The following is a 21,179-nucleotide window of genomic DNA, read 5'->3' as shown; positions in this document are numbered from 1 at the left end:
AAAAACCACTTATACTTTAAATAGATTTCAAACCTGTCATAATCTCTTCCCTTGCTCTCTTCTTTCATGCTCAGTGCTGACCAGTGAAGGCATTGTCTTCATCTCCGACTTCTCTCACTCCAAACCCCCGGGCAGCGGGGGTAAGAAGGTCTATATCGCCAGCCCCCATGCCAGCCCTGCCCACACTAAGCCTGTGCCTGCTGCCCTCCCTGCCCCCACCGGTGCCAAGAAGGCCCTGAACAAGGTCAAAGTGCTCATCACCAACGAGAAGCCAACGTAAGAAAACCCCATAGCTAAACACCGCATGATCCATATTAGATGCATGGTTCTTATTACACGTTCCATATTAGAAAGTTTGTATTGTTTAAAACAATATATCTAAAAATGTACTTTATCAAAATGGGTACTTTTGAGATATGTAAGTATATATTTGTATTATTCATAAATGAATGACAAAACATTACTCATATTTCAGAGCCCACATTAAGGTTTCAAATGAGAGCATGACTCGCTTTGTAGCATCTACAGACTCATTGTTGTAGTGTCTTAAAGAAGGCCTGGGTAAGGCGAAATGCCACCAATTTTCCAATGTGAATTATTTCTCAATTATCGTTTTGGAAATAGACTTCAAAGGTATGCTAAACATCCTTCCCTCAAATGACATTTCTATGGATTTTATTTCAGGAAGATCAAAAACATATTTAGGCCAACCTGTATGGAATTGCCCCTATGCAATATTTGTTTGACTGTTGCAGTGAGGCATAGGCTACCGTTGCTCTAATAACCACCCTCTAAACACAGCTGCCCACCTTCATGTCTGTAGCTAGTTTATTATTTAGTCTTGTAATACGAATAATTTATTCTGGTTGAGTTCAAGAAATCACTCAACGGTACATACAGGAAAAGTTGTAAGTGAGTCATTACCTTTTATTAGGCCTAATTACCATCGTCCTACATTCTATGTGCTGATCATAACACACGGCCTGTCTGTGATTCTGTCACATCACGTAGCATATTAGTTTGATTTTGAACAGTAACTAGCTAGACAGAGGACATTTGAGAGAGCGAGAAAGGTCGTCATTGTCATTTGTTTACATCCCTGTTAGTGAGCATTTATCCTTTCCCAAGATATTCCATCCTCTTGACAGGTGTGGCATATCAAGAAGCTGATTAAACAGCATGATCATTACACAGGTGCACCTTGTGCTAGTGTTAAAGGAATTTTATATCTTTGATAATAATCAATAATCAATTCGCCTTGACTAATGCCCAAGGTTTGTAAGACAATGGGTTAAAATAATTAGGCAAGGACTCAGCTTTCTGCAAAAGGTTTCTGTAGCTTTATTCAGAGAACGTTCTGCCGTCAGGATAACAAAACAGTCATTATATAGTTCTTGCTTACTTACGCACATGCATTTACACACAATCTGTTGGTGACCTGCAACCCCCATAAACTTCTCACACTGTTTATCACCTTCTGGCTCAGCCTGTTCCTTTCCTTCAAGGTTAGGAACTCTCTGAAGTTTTACTCCCTTGACCATCTGCTTCTCTAGCTCTCTATACTAATTGCATACACATTTCTTTCCCTCTCCAGTGGTTCCTGGACTTTCCGGAACTAATCAGACCAATCGATCCCTACATCGATCATTACATTGATTATTCATTAACCATGCTGTATGACTAATAATTCATCATGGTTTATTGATTCATTTACCTTTATTAGATAATTCTCTTATCAGCTAGGGACAATAAAAGGCCACAACACATCTGGCTTCTTCACCTGCGTGATCGTCTGAGACCAGCTACCCGGACAGATGATGAAACTGAGTAGTACAGTGCATTCGGGAAAGTATTCACACCCCTTGACCTCTTCCACATTTTGTTACATTACAGCCTTATTTTAAAGTGGATTAAATTAAAATGTTCCTCATTAGTCTCCACACAATACCCCATAATAACAAGGCGAAAACAGGTTTTTGAAATATTTGCGACTTTATAAAAGATAAAAAACAGTAATACCTTATTTACATACACTACCGTTCAAATGTTTGGGGTCACTTGGCCTTTCTGGGCCAGTGGGACGCTTGCGTCCCACCTACTCAACAGCCATCCCCAACAGGTTAGAAATGTCCTTGTTTTTGGAAAAAAAAAGCAATTTTTTTTTTGTCCATTAAAATAACATTTACATTTAAGTCATTTAGCAGACACTCTTATCCAGAGCGACTTACAAATTGGTGCATTCACCTTATGATATCCAGTGGAACAACCATTTTACAATAGTGCATCTAAATCTTTTAGGGGGGGTTAGAAGGATTAACATCAAATTCATCAGAAATAGTGTAGACATTGTTAATGTTGTAAATGACTATTGTTGCTGGAAACGGCTGATTGGAAAAAAATAAAATCAATATTTATTGAATATCTACATAGGCATACGGAGGCCCATTATCAGCAATCATCACTCCTGTGTTCCAATGGCACCAAGTTTATCATTTTAAAAGCCTAATTGATCATTAGAAAACCCTTTTGCAATTGTTGGCACAGCTAAAAACCGTTGTCCTGATTAAAGAAGCAATAAAACTGGCCTTCTTTAGACTAGTCAACAAAGCATGAGAAGACTTTACTTATTTTTATTTTTTTGTCAATTAGGGTTTGCAGGGTGGATATGGGGTCTGTCCTACAATAACTTGGTAAAAAGGCAATTTGACATTTTTTATTTTATTTATTTATTTATTTCACCTTTATTTAACCAGGTAGGCAAGTTGACAACAAGTTCTCATTTACAATTGCGACCTGGCCAAGATAAAGCAAAGCAGTTCGACAACATACAACAACACAGTTACACATGGAGTAAAACAACATACAATCAATGATGTAGTAGAAAAAAAATAAGACTATATACAATGTGAGCAAATGATGTGAGATAAGGGAGGTAAAGGCAAAAAAGGCCATGGTGGCAAAGTAAATAAAGTATAGCAAGTAAAACACTGGAATGGTAGATTTGTAGTTTGAAGAAAGTTCAAAGTTAAAATATAAATAATATGGTGCAAAGGAGCAAAATAAATAAATACAGTAGGGGAAGAGGTAGTAGTTTGGGCTAAATTTATAGATGGGCTATGTACAGGTGCAGTGATCTGGGAGCTGCTCTGATAGCTGGTGCTTAAAGCTAGTGAGGGAGATAAGTGTTTCCAGTTTCAGAGGTTTTTGTAGTTCGTTCCAGTCATTGGCAGCAGAGAACTGGAAGGAGAGACGACCAAAGGAGGAGTTGGCTTTAGGGGTGACCAGAGAGATATACCTGCTGGAGCGCGTGCTACAGGTGGGTGCTGCTATGGTGACCAGTGAGCGGGGATAAGGGGGGACTTTACCTAGCAGGGTCTTGTAGATGACCTGGAGCCAATGTGTTTGGCGACGATTATGTAGCGAAGGCCAGCCAACGAGAGCGTACAGGTCGCAGTGGTGGGTAGTATATGGGGCTTTGGTGAGGATGTTTTCACTGAGGAAATGTAGTAGTCTGTTAATGATAATGCAGATGGTTTTCCAGAGGTTGCTGTTGACGCAGATCATAGTTATTGGGGTAATCAGTCCTTGGTTCCAAATATTGGGGAAGAAGCCCGAGCTAAGGATGTTAAATAGTGTAGCCAATTGAAATCGTGTAGCCAATTGGAATTTGTTGTCTGCATATTTTATCATTTCATTTAGGATACCATCAACACCACAGGCCCTTTTGGCTTGGAGGGTTTATATTTTGTCCTGTAGTTAATTCAATGTTATTGGCGAAACCAGTGGGTCCTGTTAGTCTTTTAATAGGTGATTCTAAGATCTGTAATTGATCATCATGTATACAGTGAGGGGAAAAAAGTATTTGATCCCCTGCTGATTTTGTACGTTTGCCCACTGACAATGAAATGATCAGTCTATAATTTTAATGGTAGGTTTATTTGAACAGTGAGAGACAGAATAACAACAAAAAAATCCAGAAAAATGCATGTCAAAAATGTTATAAATTGATTTGCATTTTAATGAGGGAAATAAGTTTTTGACCCCCTCTCAATCAGAAAGATTTTTGGCTCCCAGGTGTCTTTTATACAGGTAACGAGCTGAGATTAGGAGCACTCTCTTAATGGGAGTGCTCCTAATCTCAGCTTGTTACCGGTATAAAAGACACCTGTCCACAGAAGCAATCAATCAATCAGATTCCAAACTCTCCACCACGGCCAAGACCAAAGAGCTCTCCAAGGATGTCAGGGACAAGATTGTAGGCCTGCACAAGGCTGGAATGGGCTACAAGACCGTCGCCAAGCAGCTTGGTGAGGTGGTGACAACAGTTGGTGCGATTATTCGCAAATGGAAGAAACACAAAAGAACTGTCAATCTCCCTTGGCCTGGGGCTCCATGCAAGATCTCACCTCGTGGAGTTGCAATGATCATGAGAACGGTGAGGAATCAGCCCATAACTACACGGGAGGATCTTGTCAATGATCTCAAGGCAGCTGGGACCATAGTCACAAAAAAAAACAATTAACACACTACGCCGTGAAGGACTGAAATCCTGCAGCGCCCGCAATGTCCCCCTGCTCAAGAAAGCACATATACATGCGTGTCTGAAGTTTGCCAATAAACATCTCAATGACTCAGAGGACAACTGGTGAAAATGTTGTGGTCAGATGAGACCAAAATGGAGCTCTTTGGCATCAACTCAACTCGCCATGTTTGCTGCCTATGACCCCAAGAACACCATCCGCACCGTCAAACATGGAGGTGGAAACATTATGCTTTGGGGGTGTTTTTCTGCTAAGGGGACAGGACAACTTCACCGCATCAAAGGGATGGTGGACGGGGCCATGTACCGTCAAATCTTGGGTGAGAACCTCCTTCCCTCAGCCAGGGCATTGAAAATGGGTTGTGGATGGGTATTCCAGAATGACAATGACCCAAAACACACGGCCAAGGCAACAAAGGAGTGGCTCAAGAAGAAGCACATTAAGGTCCTGGAGTGGCCTAGCCAGTCTCCAGACCTTAATCCCATAGAAAATCTGTGGAGGGAGCTGAAGGTTCGAGTTGCCAAACGTCAGCCTCGAAACCTTAATGGCTTGGAGAAGATCTGCAAAGAGGAGGGGGACAAAATCCCTCCTGAGATGTGTGCAAACCTGGTGGCCAACCACAAGAAACGTCTGACCTCTGATTGCCAACAAGGGTTTTGCCACCAAGTACTAAGTCATGTTTTGCAGAGGGGTCAAATACTTATTTCCCTCATTAAAATGCAAATCAATTTATAACGTTTATTGACATGTGTTTTTCAGGATTTTTTTGTTATTCTGTCTCACTGTTCAAGTAAACCTACCATTTAAAATTATAGACTGATCATTTCCTTGTCAGTGGGCAAATGTACAACATCAGCAGGGGATCAAATACTTTTTTCCCACAAGTGGTTAAATTCTATGGATACTTCAAATACATTGAGCTGGTTTCTGCTATTTGTTCTTTTTCCTTACTGTATTTCTGTACTGTTTTAGTGTTTGACCATAGTGAAGGCTTAGGCTCAGGCTTTCTTGGTCTCTGTTTTTGGTTGGATAGATTTTTTTGATTTGATCAGGTAAGTGAAAAGGAAAATATACTGTTTAGGCTTTCTACTGGCAAATTTACGCCTTCACTATTGCAGTGAAATGTTTTGTCCAGGAAGTTGTCTAAAAGGAATTTAATTTGTTGTTGCCCAATATTTTTTTTGGTAGGTTTCTACACTAATTTCCTTCCATCTATAGCATTTCTTAATAGTCGGGATGCACAATATATCGTTGAACATATCGGAATCGGACGATATTAGGAAAAAATGCCAACATATGCATACCTATATAACACAGATAGATGAGGACGTCTTTGTATATACCGTAGGTACATGATGTAATGATGCCACGTAAAATTCTGCTCTAAACGTGCAACACAGCATTCCTAACCTAGCCCACAATGTCTGCTTTGTGATTCAAGCAGTCAACAAGTCGAGCAGTCATTTCAAAGAGTAAGAACATTTCAGCGAGACAACTCAAAGGCAAAATCCATTAACGCCTAGATAATGGAATTCATTGCCCTTGACAATCAACCGTTCTTTGTTGTGGGTGATGTTGGCTTTCGCCGACTGGTCGCGCACCGATACAATGTCCCAAAAAATGTTTGGTACTATTTTTCAGATGTTGCCCTGGATTTGCACAGTAATAGCGTCACTGCTATTAGCTTCACGACCGACATTTGGACCAGCAATATCAGCCTCATGAGCATGCTGACAGCACAGTGGGTTGTCGAGGATTTTGTACTGGGGAAAGTCGTATTGTATGCTCATTTCAATGGCATTTGAGAACATGTTTGAAACTTGGAAACATGAACACGCCAGCTAGCTCCATTTGAACAACTGACTCAAGAAGTAATCACATCAACTGCCACAGATGTGATGCCCTCTGTCATGGCATTGAAATGACTGCGCAACAGAACTGGCAGGGATGTAAACAAATCTGCACAAAATTTGAGAAGCTTTATGTGCGTAATGGAACATTTCTGGGATAATTTTTTTCAACTCGTGTAACTTGGGACAAACACTTTACATGTTGCTTTCATTTTTGTTCAGAGTAGTTTTCTAATTCTAACGACACCGATTCTGTCACATAACAGTGGAGTGCGCATGCCCATTCTGACTTAGCTTAGCATTGGCAAACCAGTTAGCCAGCAACGTTAGTGCTGACTAGTTTCTATGGCATGAAGATGGACCCTTTTCCCGACGAGGTGGATGTTTTTACTGGCCCACATTGGCGAATGAAACAGTTGCCCTTGACAACATGCTATGTACAAGGACCGGACTTCGATGCAGACAAGAAACAGGGTTTATGTGAAATGTTACATACACAGCTGGACAAGATTGAAACAGTGGCAGTGCGCACAGAGGAAGAGCGGCCACGGACAGACAGACAGCTGAAACTTCACTGCTTGACATGTATGATGCAATCCTGGTTGAGAATGAAACGACTGAACAAATGAACAACGAAACAGCACAGCAAGTGAAAGAAATGGGTTTTGATTGTTTTACTGGTAATGGGGACATATGTAAATGCCAACAAATTTACGTTTTGGTCAGTGTGGTGTGTGTGTGTGTGTGTGTGTGTGTGTGTTCAACCTTTTTATTTAACTAGGCAAGTCCGTTAAGAACAAATTTTATTTACAATGACAGCCTATCCCGGTCAAACCCGGACGACTCTGGGCCAGTTGTGCGCCGCCCTATGGGACTCCCAATCACACCAGGATGCGTTATAGCCTGTATTCCAACCAAGGACTGTAGTGACACCTCTTGCACTGAGATGCAGTGCCTTAGACCGCTGTGTGTGTGTGTGTGTGTGGTGTGTGTGTGTGTGTGTGTGTGTGTGTGTGTGTGTTAACTAAAATTTTTTGGGGGCAAGGAAAATATTGGATATCGGTATCGACCAAAAATATAATATTGGTACATCACTACTTAATACTATGTAGTTTGTTCGGCTTTCTCATGATTCAGTGTTGCTCTGATCAAGGAGACTGTGATTTTGCTTTGATCTAATAGGGGTGTCAGTACCAACTGTGTGGAAAGGGGGATACCTAGTCAGTTGTCCACCTGAATGTATTCAATTGAAATGTGTCTTCCGCATTTAGCCAAACCCCTCCTGAATCAGAGAGGTGCAGGGGCTGCCTTAATCGACATCCACGTCTTCGGCGCCCGGGGAACAGTGGGTTAACTGGCTTGCTCGGGCCGAACAACAGATTTTTACCTTGTCAGCTCGGGGTTTCGATCCAGCAACCTTCCGGTTACTGGCCCAACGCTCTAACCACCAGCCTACCTTCCGCCCCCAAATGGGCTGAGTGTGTACGCTCTGAGTTTGTGGTCGTGATCAAGTAATCTACAGTAGTACTGCCAAGGGATGAGCTGTAGGTCTACCTACTCTGAGTCCCCTCGAAGCCTAGCATTGATTATTTACAGACCCATCATGCGACAGAGCTGTCAGAGTTGTGACCCAGTATAGTAGTGGGGGTTGGGCATGTTGCTCTATTCATGACCTGGGCATGTGTGTGGCTGTCATGTTGAGGTCCTTGCTACAGGGTTGGGGGGGCTATATAGGGTGTGGCGAGGGTTTGTTTGGGGGGGGTTGACTGGGTGCAGGTCCGCTGGGTGCAGGTCTGGTAAAGAGTCTTTTAGATCTGGGCAGGGTGTTCATCACATTATTGTGTGATGAAAACTGTTCGCTGCTCTGGCACCCCAATGGTGGAACAAGCTCCCTCACGACGCCAGGACAGCGGAGTCAACACCTGAAACCCCACCTCTTTAAGGAATACCTGGGATAGGATATAGTAATCCTTCTAACCCCCCCCCCCCAAAAAAAAAAATATATATATATATAGATGTACTATTGTAAAGTGGTTGTTCCACAGGATATCTTAAGGTGAATGCACCAATTTGTAAGTCGCTCTGGATAAGAGCGTCTGCTAAATGACGTAAATGTGCTGAGGCTGCGTTTAAATGTGATGTCTTTCAGAGTCCTGGCAAAGGTTGGGATTGTCGTCTTGTTGAGCTGTATCTGGTTGTATAGGCTGTCCAAATTCGGGGTTCGGTGATGGGCCAGGTAGGGGTTTGGGTTTTGAGGCACAGTCACGGGAAATGCTTGCATTGGCCCGCTGTATGGTGGCAGGGTGAAAGTCTTCATGGAAGAAGGGTAGAGATGACCAGCCTTCAATTGGGGAATGTGGAAGAGACTTTTTCAATCACTCCCTTGAGTGTTGTGGCCACCCTTTCCAGCTGGGCCCTCAATGGGCCCTCAGTGGGTGTGTGGGGGATGTCAGGAAGGCTTCAGGGGTGCTAGGAGTAGGGGTCTGATGGGTTGGTGGGTCCTGCCTGTGGTCGGGGTCTGAAATGGGCTGTTCTGTTGGCTTCTCTTGGAGGATGGCCAGCTCTCATGAGTTATTTATTTATTTATAGGGGACAATGCACATTAATCAACATCAATAATGCAACATCCATGTAAATGTGCCGGGGTTAGCCAAAAGATAATTTGCACCTGTCGTCCCAGGGCAGCTAAGGACCATTACACAACCACAATACATATACTCACTAAAACAATAAAAAATGCAAATACATTACATCCAATAATATATTATTCTAACGACAACAGCAACACTATCATCAACTAACTCGTGTACAGGTTTGGATAGATTTTAGCCATGCTTTCAATTCAAATTTAAAGTACAATAATCAGTGCAGCTTCTCAAGTCCATGGGCATTGCGATACAGTATATTGTAGCTTTAACAGATTTGGCTGATTGTACTGTGTCGAAGTGGGACAACGCAATCCACTTTAGTTACTGCCCTTGTTATCCTGGAGGTGCTTTCCTTGAGCATGATATGCCGGCATAGGGGTGGAGGGGCAAGACCATGCAGGATCTTAAAGCTATCCAGACTAATTAAATTGTCTGTAAATGAAATGACAATGGTGGAAACTGTTTGGTTTGTTGTCAAAAATGTTAAGTGTTTGTAGCGTACAGTTGTGGCCAAAAGTTTTGAGAATGACACAAATATTATTTTACACAGTTTGCTGCTTTAGATATTTAGATACTTTAGATATTTTTGTCAGGTGTTACTATGGAATACTGAAGTATAATTACAAGCATTTCATAAGTGTCAAAGGCTTTTATTGACAATTACATGAAGTTGATGTAAAGAGTCAATAATTGCAGTGTTGACCCTTCTTTTTCAAGACCTCTGCAATCCACCCTGGCATGCTGTCAATTAACCTCTATGGGCTAGGTGGGACGTTGTCATTAACGGCGTCTATATAATGTTGGGATTTGGCCTTATCCATTTTGTATCTTGCCTGGTTTCTACAGTTAAGATAACCATCATAATCCTGTTGTAGATGTGTCCTTCTGAATCTTGCCAGGTAGCGATCCCTTGACTTATGAGGTCTAAGATCTCGGAAGTGATCCATTTCCCTGACCGCTGTTTGATTCAAATTTGTTTAATCTGAGCCAGAGAGTCGAGTGTAGACAGAAACAGATCTTTAAAAAGATACCAAGCTTGATCAACATCACAGTTTAGACCAATCCAAAATTATAAGTACTTCTACTAAACGTTCTTTTGAGTATTGTTTCATAGACCGTACCTTAACCTCACTAGGGCAGGTGGCACCAAATCGTCCCACCTACGTAACAGCCAGTTGAATCCTGTGGCGCGATATTCAAATACCTTAGAAATGCTATTACTTCAATTTCTCAAACATATGACTATTTTACAGCATTTTAAAGACAAGACTCTCGTTAATCTAACCACACTGTCCGATTTCAAAAAGGCTTTACAACTAAAGCAGAACATTAGATTATGTCAGCAGAGTACCCAGCCAGAAATAATCAGACACCCATTTTTCAAGCTAGCATATAATGTCACAAAAACCCAGAAGACAGCTAAATGCAGCACAAACCTTTGATCTTCATCAGATGACACACCTAGGACATTATGTTATACAATACATGCATGTTTTGTTCAATCAAGTTCATATTTATATCAAAAACCAGCTTTTTACATTAGCATGTGACGTTCAGAACTAGCATACCCCCCGCAAACTTCCGGCAAATTTACTAACAATTTACTAAATTACTCACGATAAACGTTCACAAAAAACATAACAATTATTTTAAGAATTATAGATACAGAACTCCTCTATGCACTCGATGTCCGATTTTAAAATAGCTTTTCGGTGAAAGCACATTTTGCAATATTCTAAGTAGATAGCCCGGCATCACAGGGCTAGCTATTTAGACACCCAGCAAGTTTAGCCTTCACCAAACTCCGATTTACTATTAGAAAAGTTTGATTACCTTTCCTGTTCTTTGTCAGAATGCACTCCCAGGACTTCTACTTCAATAACAAATGTTGGTTTGGTCCCAAATAATCCATAGTTATGTTCCAACAGCGGCGTTTTGTTCGTGCTTTCAAGACACTATCCGAGTGGTAAATAAGGGTCACGCGCATTTCGTGACAAAAGATTTCTAAATATTTCATTACCGTACTTCGAAGCATGTCAACCGCTGTTTAAAATCAATTTTTTATGCCATTTTTCTCATAAAAAAGCGATAATATTCCGACCGGGAATCTGCAATTAGGTAAACAGACGAAAGAAAATACAGCATGGGGTCGACTCGGGCACGCGCCTAAGCCCTTTGTCCTCTGATCGGCCACTTGGCAAAGGCGATAATGTGTTTCAGCCAGAGGCTGCCTCTATCGTTCAGCTTTTTCCCGGGCTCTGAGAGCCTATGGGAGCCGTAGGAAGTGTCACGTTACAGCTAAGATCCTGAGTCTTCAATAAACAGAAGCAAGAACAACAACACCTTGTCAGACAGGCCACTTCCTGCATGAAATCTTCTCAGGTTTTTGCCTGCCATATGAGTTCTGTTATACTCAGACACCATTCAAACAGTTTTAGAAACTTTAGGGTGTTTTCTATCCAAAGCCAATAATTATATGCATATTCTAGTTACTGGGCAGGAGTAGTAACCAGATTAAATCGGGTACGTTTTTTATCCGGCCGTGTAAATACTGCCCCCTAGCCCTAACAGGTTAATGTATTTATTACCTGGCTCTAGTAGCGTTTTCAATTTCTTAAAGGTAGAGTAGGTTACCATATGATCACTAAAACCAATATTTAAGACTCCTGACTAACAATACACACTCAACAATCAGTCGTTTTAGTCCAAATAACTGATTAAAGTTATACAGGGCATCACTAGTGTACTTTTCTTGGGTGATAACTGCACATATGTATTGAAATCGCCAAGCAGAATACATTCTCTGTCAGCAACTATTTTGTGATCACAGTAATTTGATTCAAGTAAATCATAGAAATTATTCTGCTTAGGAGGCTGATCGCACACACCAACAAGTACAGGATGACATTTAGGAAGAAGTATATCTACCCATGCAACCTGAAGACCATCCATTTTCAGATCTGAACGAGGGTTAACCTCTCTGGGCCAGTGGGACGCTTGCGTCCTACCTACTCAACAGCCAGTGTAATCCCGTGGCGCGATATTCAAATACCTTAGAAATGCTATTACTTCAATTTCTCAAACATATGACTATTTTACACCATTTTAAAGACAAGACTCTCGTTAATCTAACCACACTGTCCGATTTCAAAAAGGCTTTACAACGAAAGCAAAACATTAGATTATGTCAGCAGAGTACCCAGCCAGAAATAATCAGACACCCATTTTTCAAGCTAGCATATAATGTCACATAAACCCAAACCACAGCTAAATGCAGTACTAACATTTGATGATCTTCATCAGATGACACACCTAGGACATTATGTTATACAATACATGCATGTTTTGTTCAATCAAGTTCATATTTATATCAAAAACCAGCTTTTTACATTAGCATGTGACTAGCATTCCCACCGAACACTTCCGGGGAATTTACTAAATTACTCACGATAAACGTTCACAAAAAACATAATTATTTTAAGAATTATAGATACAGAACTCCTATATGCACTCGCTATGTCCGATTTTAAAATAGCTTTTCGGTGAAAGCACATTTTGCAATATTCTAAGTAGATAGCCCGGCATCACAGGGCTAGCTATTTAGACACCCACCAAGTTTAGCCCTCACCAAAGTCAGATTTACTATAAGGAAAATGTTATTACCTTTGCTGTTCTTCGTCAGAATGCACTCCCAGGACTTCTACTTCAATAACAAATGTTGGTTTGGTCCCAAATAATCCATAGTTATATCCAAATAGCGGCATTTTGTTTGTGCGTTCAAGACACTATCCGAAGGGTAAATAAGGGTTACGCGCCCGACGCTTTTCGTGACAAAACATTTCTAAATATTCCATTACCGTACTTCGAAGCATGTCAACCGCTGTTTAAAATCAATTTTTATGCCATTTTTCTCGTAAAAAAGCGATAATATTCCGACCGGGAGTAGTGGTTTTCGTTCAAAGAGAGAGAAAGTAAACATGGAGTCGACTCTGGCACGCGCCTCCAGTATCATTGTTCTCAGATCGACCACTTACAAAATGCCCTAATGTTTTTCAGCCAGGGCCTGCAAAGCCACCATTAAGCTTTTTGGCGCCTTCTGAGAGCCTATGGGAGCGTTAGAAAATGTCACGTCATGCCAGAGATCCCCTGTTTTGGTTAGAGATGATCAAGAAGGCCATGAAATGGTCAGAGAGAGCGCTTCCTGTTTGGAATCTTCTCAGGTTTTGGCCTGCCAAATGAGTTCTGTTATACTCACAGACACCATTCAAACAGTTTTAGAAACTTTAGGGTGTTTTCTATCCAAATCAAACAATTATATGCATATTCTAGTTACTGGGCAGGAGTAGTAACCAGATTAAATCGGGTTAGTTTTTTTATCCGGCCGTGCAAATAATGGCCCCCTTCCCCAACAGGTTAACTTCTGGGCCACATCCTGACTGATGGAAGCCACACTCTTGCATAATCAATGCTTGGAGTTTGTCAGAATTTTGTTTGTCCACCCTCCTCTTGAGGATTGACCACAAGTTCTCAGTGGGATTAAGGTCTGGGGAGTTTCCTGGCCATGGACCCACAATATCGATGTTTTGTTCCCCAAGCCACTTAGTTATCACTTTTGCCTTATGGCAAGGTGCTCCATCATGCTGGAAAAGGCATTGTTCGTCACCAAACTGTTCCTGGATGGTTGGGAGAAGTTGCTCTCGGAGTATGTGTTGGTACTATTCTTTATTCATGGCTGTGTTCTTAGGCAAAATTGTGAGTGAGCCAACTCCCTTTGCTGAGAAGCAACCCCACACATGAATGGTCTCAGGATGCTTTACTGTTGGCATATGACACAGGACTGATGGTAGTGCTCACCTTGTCTTTTCCGGACAAACTTTTTTCCGGATGCCCCAAACAATCGGAAAGGGGGATTCATCCGAGAAAATGACTTTACCCCAGTCCTCAGCAGTCCAATCGCTGTACCTTTTGCAGAATATCAGTCTGTCCCTGATGTTTTTCCTGGAGAGAAGGGATTTCTTTCTTGCCCTTCTTGACACCAAGCCATCTTCCAAAAGTCTTTGCCTCATTGTGCGTGCAGATGCACTCACACCTGCCTGCTGCCATTCCTGAACTAGTGCCCTGATCCCGCAGCTGAATCAACTTTAGGAGACGGTCCTGGCGCTTGTTGGGCTTTCTTGGGCTCCCTGAAGCCGTCTTCACAAGAATTGAACCGCTGTCCTTGAAGTTCTTGATGATCTGATAAATGGTTGATTCAGGTGCAATCTTACTGGCAGCAAAATCCTTGCCTGTGAAGCCCTTTTTGTGCAAAGCAATGATGACGGCACGTGTTTCCTTGCAGGTAACCATGGTTGACAGAGGAAGAACAATGATTCCAAGCACCACCCTCCTTTTTGAAGCTTCCAGTCTGTTATTCAAACTCAATCAGCATGACAGAGTGATCTCCAGCCTTGTCCTCGTCAACACTCACACATATGTTAACAAGAGAATCACTGACATTATGTCAGCTGGTCCTTTTGTGGCAGGGCTGAAATGTAGTGGAAATATTTTTGGGGGGATTCACTTCATTTGCATGGCAAAGAGGGACTTTGTTCTCACCATTAACAAGAACAGCTCGTTGGGAAGAATCAATGGATTTCTTACAGAAGTACATACGAACAAACAGTCTTGTTGATATTTAATTGGAGGCAAGAGTTAGTCATTCATTTAGAAACATGTACCATAGCTTCAGTTAACTTAACAACCAATTGTCTATTTTTTTGAGTGTACGTACAGAGCTGTGATAATTATTATTTGACCCTGCTGGTCATCTATGAACATTTGAACATCTTGGCCATGTTCTGTTATAATCTCCACCCGGCACAGCCAGAAGAGGACTGGCCACCCCTCATTGCCTGGTTCCTCTCTAGGTTTCTTCCTAAATTCTGGCCTTTCTAGGGAGTTATTCCTAGCCACCGTGCTTCTACACCTGCATTGCTTTCTGTTTGGGGTTTTAGGCTGGGTTTCTGTACAGCACTTTGAGATATCAGCTGATAGATGGTAAACAGAAGGGGGCCTAATATTGAATCACTGCAGCATACTTCCAAGCATTGGGGAAGAACCCGTATTTGCTAATAATACTGTCCACTGCTGAAGCTGAGATTTCAGGAAATTGTGGGACCCCAATGTTATAGTAAAGAGAGTCTGACCGAGTGTTCCCCAAACGAACCCTTTCACTTCTGTTTGTCAGATAGGAAGGAATACATCCAACTAATGACGTCAGAGGACACATTAAGGGAGGATAGTTTGGATAGGAGGACCTCATGATTCACAGTATCAAGGCCTTTTTAAGATCCAAAATGACTGTGCTGACTCCACCACCTATGTTCAGTTTAGATTTAATGCACTCCAGAAAATAGTAATTGGCTGTTTCGGTAGAATGGTTAGTTCTGAATCCAAATTGCATTTGATGTATGGAGTTGCCCTGAATGAGGTGATCAGTCAGATGATCAACCACTCATCTTTCAGCTACTTTTGATAGCACTGGAAGAATGCTTATAGGTCTGTAATTTTCCATCAGTGTTGGGTTACCAGATTTGAAAACAGGTATCACTGCAGCAGACTTCCAAGCGTTGGGGAAGAACCCATATTTGCTAATAATACTGTCCACTGCTGACGCTGAGATTTCAGGAATTCTGAATATTGGTTTATTATTGTCTAAGGGAATGAGAACTGAAAATCTTTGAGCCAGTTCCCTGACAGAGTCAACAAAAACGTTAAAGGTGGTGGATATGAAATTGGAGTCTTGAATTAGAATCCCATTAACCTTTAATTCAAGATGTTTTTTGGACCTTTCAGCTCCTCTCCCTATAGTTTGAGATATTCCCAAATAACTTTGCCATTTCCTTTTCTTCATTGATCACTCTAACTCTGCTTTTGCTTTTTTATATTCCTAACCACCTTATTTTTCAGTGATGCAAATATTTGTCTGTCATCATTCTTACCAGACTAAAGTCATTTTTTCATGGAAAAATCTAATTTTCTCATCTGCCTCTAGAGGTCCTCATTGAGCCATGGTAGACCGGCTTTTCGTCTTGGCTTACGTTTAAATTTCCTAGTAAAAAAGGTATCAACTTTGTCAATAGCTGACAAATGCTCTGTATCCACACATTGCTTAACAGATCAGACCAGTCAATTTGACTTATAGCTGCATCGCAGTTACTCTGCTCACCTTTCAGGATTATCGTACATTAATATGGTTCTTAAATATCTTTTTAGTGAGCTTTCTAACCACCAATGTGGTCAGATATGCCAGTTCGTAAATTACTGGACTTAATTATTCGATCAGGTCTGTTAGTAAACACCAGATCAATTTGAGTCTTGGATGACTTAGTTACTCTGATTGGACCTTGTATTATTTGAGTCAGGTTGAAATAATCAAATCACGTTTTATTGTTCATATTGTAACGGTTTTGACTTGAGATTATTCTTTATAGGGGTGCCAGGTTGGTTGTGCCTACCAGAGAAAATATTGGTTTTTCCTTTTGGTTTGGGAGGGAATGAGTCCCATCTGGTCCGTCAAGTCTACACCAATACAAAGGACTCATTTAAAAGTCAGGATGGGCATACACTTTTCATAAACCCTTAAAACATTGGAAATAATTTCAAAACAACTGTATTCTTTTGCATGGGTTGTATTACCAACATAAATGATTACACACACACAATAATATAACACATAATGAGCTCTGGTTCCTCCAGAAAAGTCCTGTACCTCGGGCCAAAAAGAGTCCAGCCCGGTAAAGTAGTTCAGGGAACTCAAGTGACCTTAGTCACGCAATGTTTGTCCGTTCATACAAGTGTAGCGTAAACCCAGTATCAATCAAAATAACAATTATTTTACCACAACCATAAAGCGTATCAAATCTTAAGTCCTCAACTACAACTACATAAATCATCACGGTATACATCACACCAAAACAAATGAAATACCGTATACAAAAAGGTTGTAGTCGGTCAGTCAGACAATCCAATCCGCCAACAGATCTCCAGCTGAGAAAGGCCACGAAGAACAACGGAGATGTGTATTCCAACGGACGCAAAGAGTGGATCCGATCCTGGGCAAACTTGCTATTAGGCTACAAAAGCACACTTTTAAATGCAACAAAACAAACGGAAGAGAGAAGCTTCGGAACTGAGGGTTGAACACATCCTTATTCGCGTCTCCATCACAACACCACTTTTGCGCAGCTGATGCTGGCTATTTAATTGGGTATTAAAGGGGAAGGGCCCAAATGGAAGGAGAAGCACTGAGCCCTCAACCTCCGATCCAACAGGTCCCAGATGTGCTCAATGGGATTGAGATCTGGGCTCTTCGCTGGCCATGACAGAACACTGACATTCCTGCCTTGCAGGAAATCACGAGCAGTATGGTTGGTGGCATTGTCATGCTGGAAGGTCATGTCTGGATGAGCCTGCAGGAAGCAGAAACAGGTTTCCCCTCAATTTCTCTGTATTTAGCGCCATCTATCATTCCTTCAATTCTGACCAGTTTCCCAGTCCTTACCGATTTAAAAACATCCCCACAGCATGATGCTGCCACCACCATACTTCACTGTGGGTATGGTGTCTCGGGGTGATGAGAGGTGTTGGCTTTGCGCCAGAAATAGTGTTTTCCTTGATGGCCAAAAAGCAAAATTTTAGTCTCATCTGACCAGAGTACCTTCTTCCATATGTTTGGGGAGTCTCACACATGACCTTTGGCTAACACCAAAAGTTAGCTTATTTTTTTCTTTAAGCAATGACATTTTTCTGGCCACTCTTCCGTAAATCTTAGCTCTGTGGAGTGTATGGCTTAAAGTGGTCCTATGGACAGGGACTCCAATCTCTGCTGTGGAGCTTTGCAGCTCCTTCAGGGTTATCTTTGTTTCTTTGTTGTGCCTCTGATTAATGCCCTCCTTGCCTGGTCTGTGAGTTTTGGTGGTCTGCCATCTCTTGGCAGGTTTGTTGTCATGCCATATTCATGAAAGTGTTTAACAATGGATTTAATGGTGCTGAGAAGTGGGAAGTTTCGGATATTTTTTTATAAACCAACCCTGATCTGTACTTTTCCACAACTTTGTCCCTGGCCTGTTTGGAGAGCTCCTTGGTCTTCATGGTGCTGCTTGCTTGGTGTTGCCCCTTGCTTAGTTGTGTTGCAGACTCTGAGGCCTTTCAGAACTTATGTATATATACTGAGATCATGTGACAGATCATGTGACACTTAGATTGTACACAGGTGGACTTTATTTAACTCATTCTGTGACTTCTGAAGGTAATTGGTTGCACCAGATTGTATTTAGGAGCTTCATAGCAAAAGGGGTGAATGCAAATGCGCCCACCACTTTAGCATTTTTTTTGTAAACAAGTTTTTTCCATTTCACTTCACCAATTTTAAACTATTTTGTGTATGTCCATTACATTAAATCCAAATAAAAATCCACTCAAATTACAGGTTGTAATGCAACAAAATAGGGAACACGCCAAGGGGTATGAATACTTTTGCAAGGCACTGTACAACATGCCTACAAGCCCTCAGTCCAGCCTCTCAGCCTATTACGGACAGTCTGAGCACTGATGGAGGGATTGTGCATTCCTGGTGTAACTCTGGCAGTTATTGTTGCCATCCTGTACCTGTCCCACAGGTGTGATTGTTCGGTTCATTGAACAAGCATGTAGTTTATTACCAAAAATATATAATGTCAAGATCTGGGCCTCAGGCAGACGCTGATATTTTTTTATTGTATCTGAGACCTGGTTAACTGATCACCCTGGACTCTGAGGTTTCAATGCATGGTTACAATGTGTTTAGGGCTGATAAGAAATGCCAAGGTGGTGTTATTTACATAAAGAATATTCTTTCTGTGTCTCTGTTAAAGGCTACCTCCAGTCCTAAACAATATACACATACATATAGACACATACACCCAGATATATATGTTTATATATACACTACCGTTCAACATTTTTGGGTCACATAGAAACGTCCTTGTTTTTGAAAGAAAAGCAATTGTTTTGTCCATTTAAAATAACATCAAATTTGTCAGAAATACAATGTAGACATTTTTAATGTTGTAAACGTGTTGTAAAATGTTTAAAAATAATTTTATTGGAATATCTACATAGGCGTACAGCGGCCCATTATCAGCAACCATCACTCCTGTGTTCCAATGGCACGTTGTTAGCTAATCCAAGTTTATCATTTTAAAAGGCTAATTGATCATTAGAAAACCCTTTTGAAATTGTTAGAGCAGTTGGAAACTTTTGTGCTGATTTTAAAGAAGCAATAAAACCATCTTTCTTTAGACTAGTTGAGTATCTGGAGAATCAGCATTTGTGGATTCGAAACAGAAACAAATACCTTTATTCTGAAACTCGTCAGTCTATTCATGTTCTCAGAAATGAAGGCTATTCAAAGCGCAAAATTGCCAAGAAACTGAAGATCTCGTACAACACTGTGTACTTCTCACTTCACAGAACAGCGCAAATTGGCTCTAACCAGAATAGACAGAGGAATGGGAGGCCCCGGAGCACAACTGAGCAAGAGGACAAGTACATTGGTGTCTAGTTTGATAAACAGACGCCTCACAAGTCCTCAACTGGCAGCTTCATTAAGTAGTACCCACAAAACACCAGTCTCAATTTCAACAGTGAAGAGGCCGACTCCAGGATGCTGGCCTTCTCTGCAGAGTTGCAAAGAAAAAGCCATATCTCAGACTGGCCAATAAAAAGAAAAGATTAGGATGGGCAAAAGAACAGACAATGGACAGAGGAAGATTGGAAAAAAGTGTTATGGCCAGACGAATCTAAGATTGAGGTGTTCGGATCACAAAGAAGAACATTCGTCAGACGCAGAAAAAATGAAAATATGCTGGAGGATTGCTTGATGCCATCTGTCAAGCATGGTGGAGGCAATATGATGGTCTGGGGGTGCTTTGGTGGTGGTAAAGTGGGAGATTTGTACAGGGTAAAAGGGATCTTGAGGAAGGAAGGCTATCACTCCCATTTTGCTACGCCATGCCATACCCTGTGGACGGCCCTTAATTGGAGCCAATTTCCTCCTACAACAGGACAATGACCCAAAGCACAGCTCAAAACTATGCAATAACTATTTAGGGAAGAAGCAGTCAGCTGGTATTCTGTCTATAATGGAGTGGCCAGCACAGTCACCGGATCTCAACCCTTTTGATCTGTTGTGGGAGCGCTTGACTGTATGGTACATAAGAAGTGCCCATCAAGCCAATCTAACTTGTGGGAGGTGCTTCAGGAAGCATGTAGTGACATCTCTTCAAATTCCCTCAACAAATTGACACTAGAATGCCAAAAATCTTGAAGTCTGCAAATTGAGGATTCTTTGACGAAAGCAAAGTTTGAAGAACACAATTATTATTTCAATTAAAATTCATTATTTATAACCTCATCAACATCTTGACCATATTTCCTATTCATTTTGGAACTCATTTCATGTATGTTTTCATTGAAAACAAGAACATTTCTAAGTGACCCCAAAGTTTTGAACGGTGGTATATGTACACACACACACACACACACACACAGTATATAGCAATAGTTGAGTAGGATGGCATTGACTAGAATACATTATATACATTAAAATGAGTGAAACAGTATGTAAACATTATTTAAGTGACCAGTGATTTCAATTCTTTGTACATAGGGCAGCACTCTCTAAGTTGCAGGGTGGTAACCAGATGGTACAGTGGTTCGTCTTTTAAAAGTTGCAGCATACTGCAGCACTGCTTGCATGGTGCAGCAGAATTCTATGGCATGTTATTTAAGTGCCAACCACTGGTATCATTAATGCTAGTTAGTGCTAGTTTGACCACCAGAGATCATCTTTGAGAAGCATTTGATCATTAGCCTTCAATAGTGGCTGTACGAGAAATATTAAAACCCTTTTTTGTAAGAACATAGTATATGGGACTGGTTTTAAGAAGATTTGCTTAGTATTTTGGTGTTTCTATTCCAAGAAAAATGAAAAACCCTCTGGGTTTCCGTTAGGTTGGAACGGAAAATATGGTGCAGTACAACGTGATGGTCGGGTGTAGGCTACAGTACTGGGCTATTTTAGCTAAAGTATCCCTGTGTCGTGCGGGCATGTGGGAGAC

General features: G+C 41.3%; 1 protein-coding gene across 2 annotated transcripts in view; it reads left to right on the top strand.

Annotated features, from left to right (window-relative positions):
* The window catches only part of wdr11 (WD repeat domain 11), a 229,569-nt gene that overhangs the window by 52,563 nt on the left and 155,827 nt on the right, over positions 1-21,179 (top strand). For both annotated transcript variants that reach the window (XM_029753425.1, XM_029753424.1), the window contains exon 5: positions 75-276. In XM_029753425.1, the coding sequence (XP_029609285.1) occupies positions 75-276 (202 nt within the window). The remainder of the gene's footprint in view (positions 1-74; positions 277-21,179) is intronic.

Source organism: Salmo trutta, chromosome 5 (genome assembly GCF_901001165.1).
Source record: "Salmo trutta chromosome 5, fSalTru1.1, whole genome shotgun sequence".
In the NCBI taxonomy this organism is placed as follows: domain Eukaryota; kingdom Metazoa; phylum Chordata; class Actinopteri; order Salmoniformes; family Salmonidae; genus Salmo; species Salmo trutta.
Note: the sequence above shows the minus strand (reverse complement) of the source record. Positions and strands in the feature narration are given on the sequence as shown.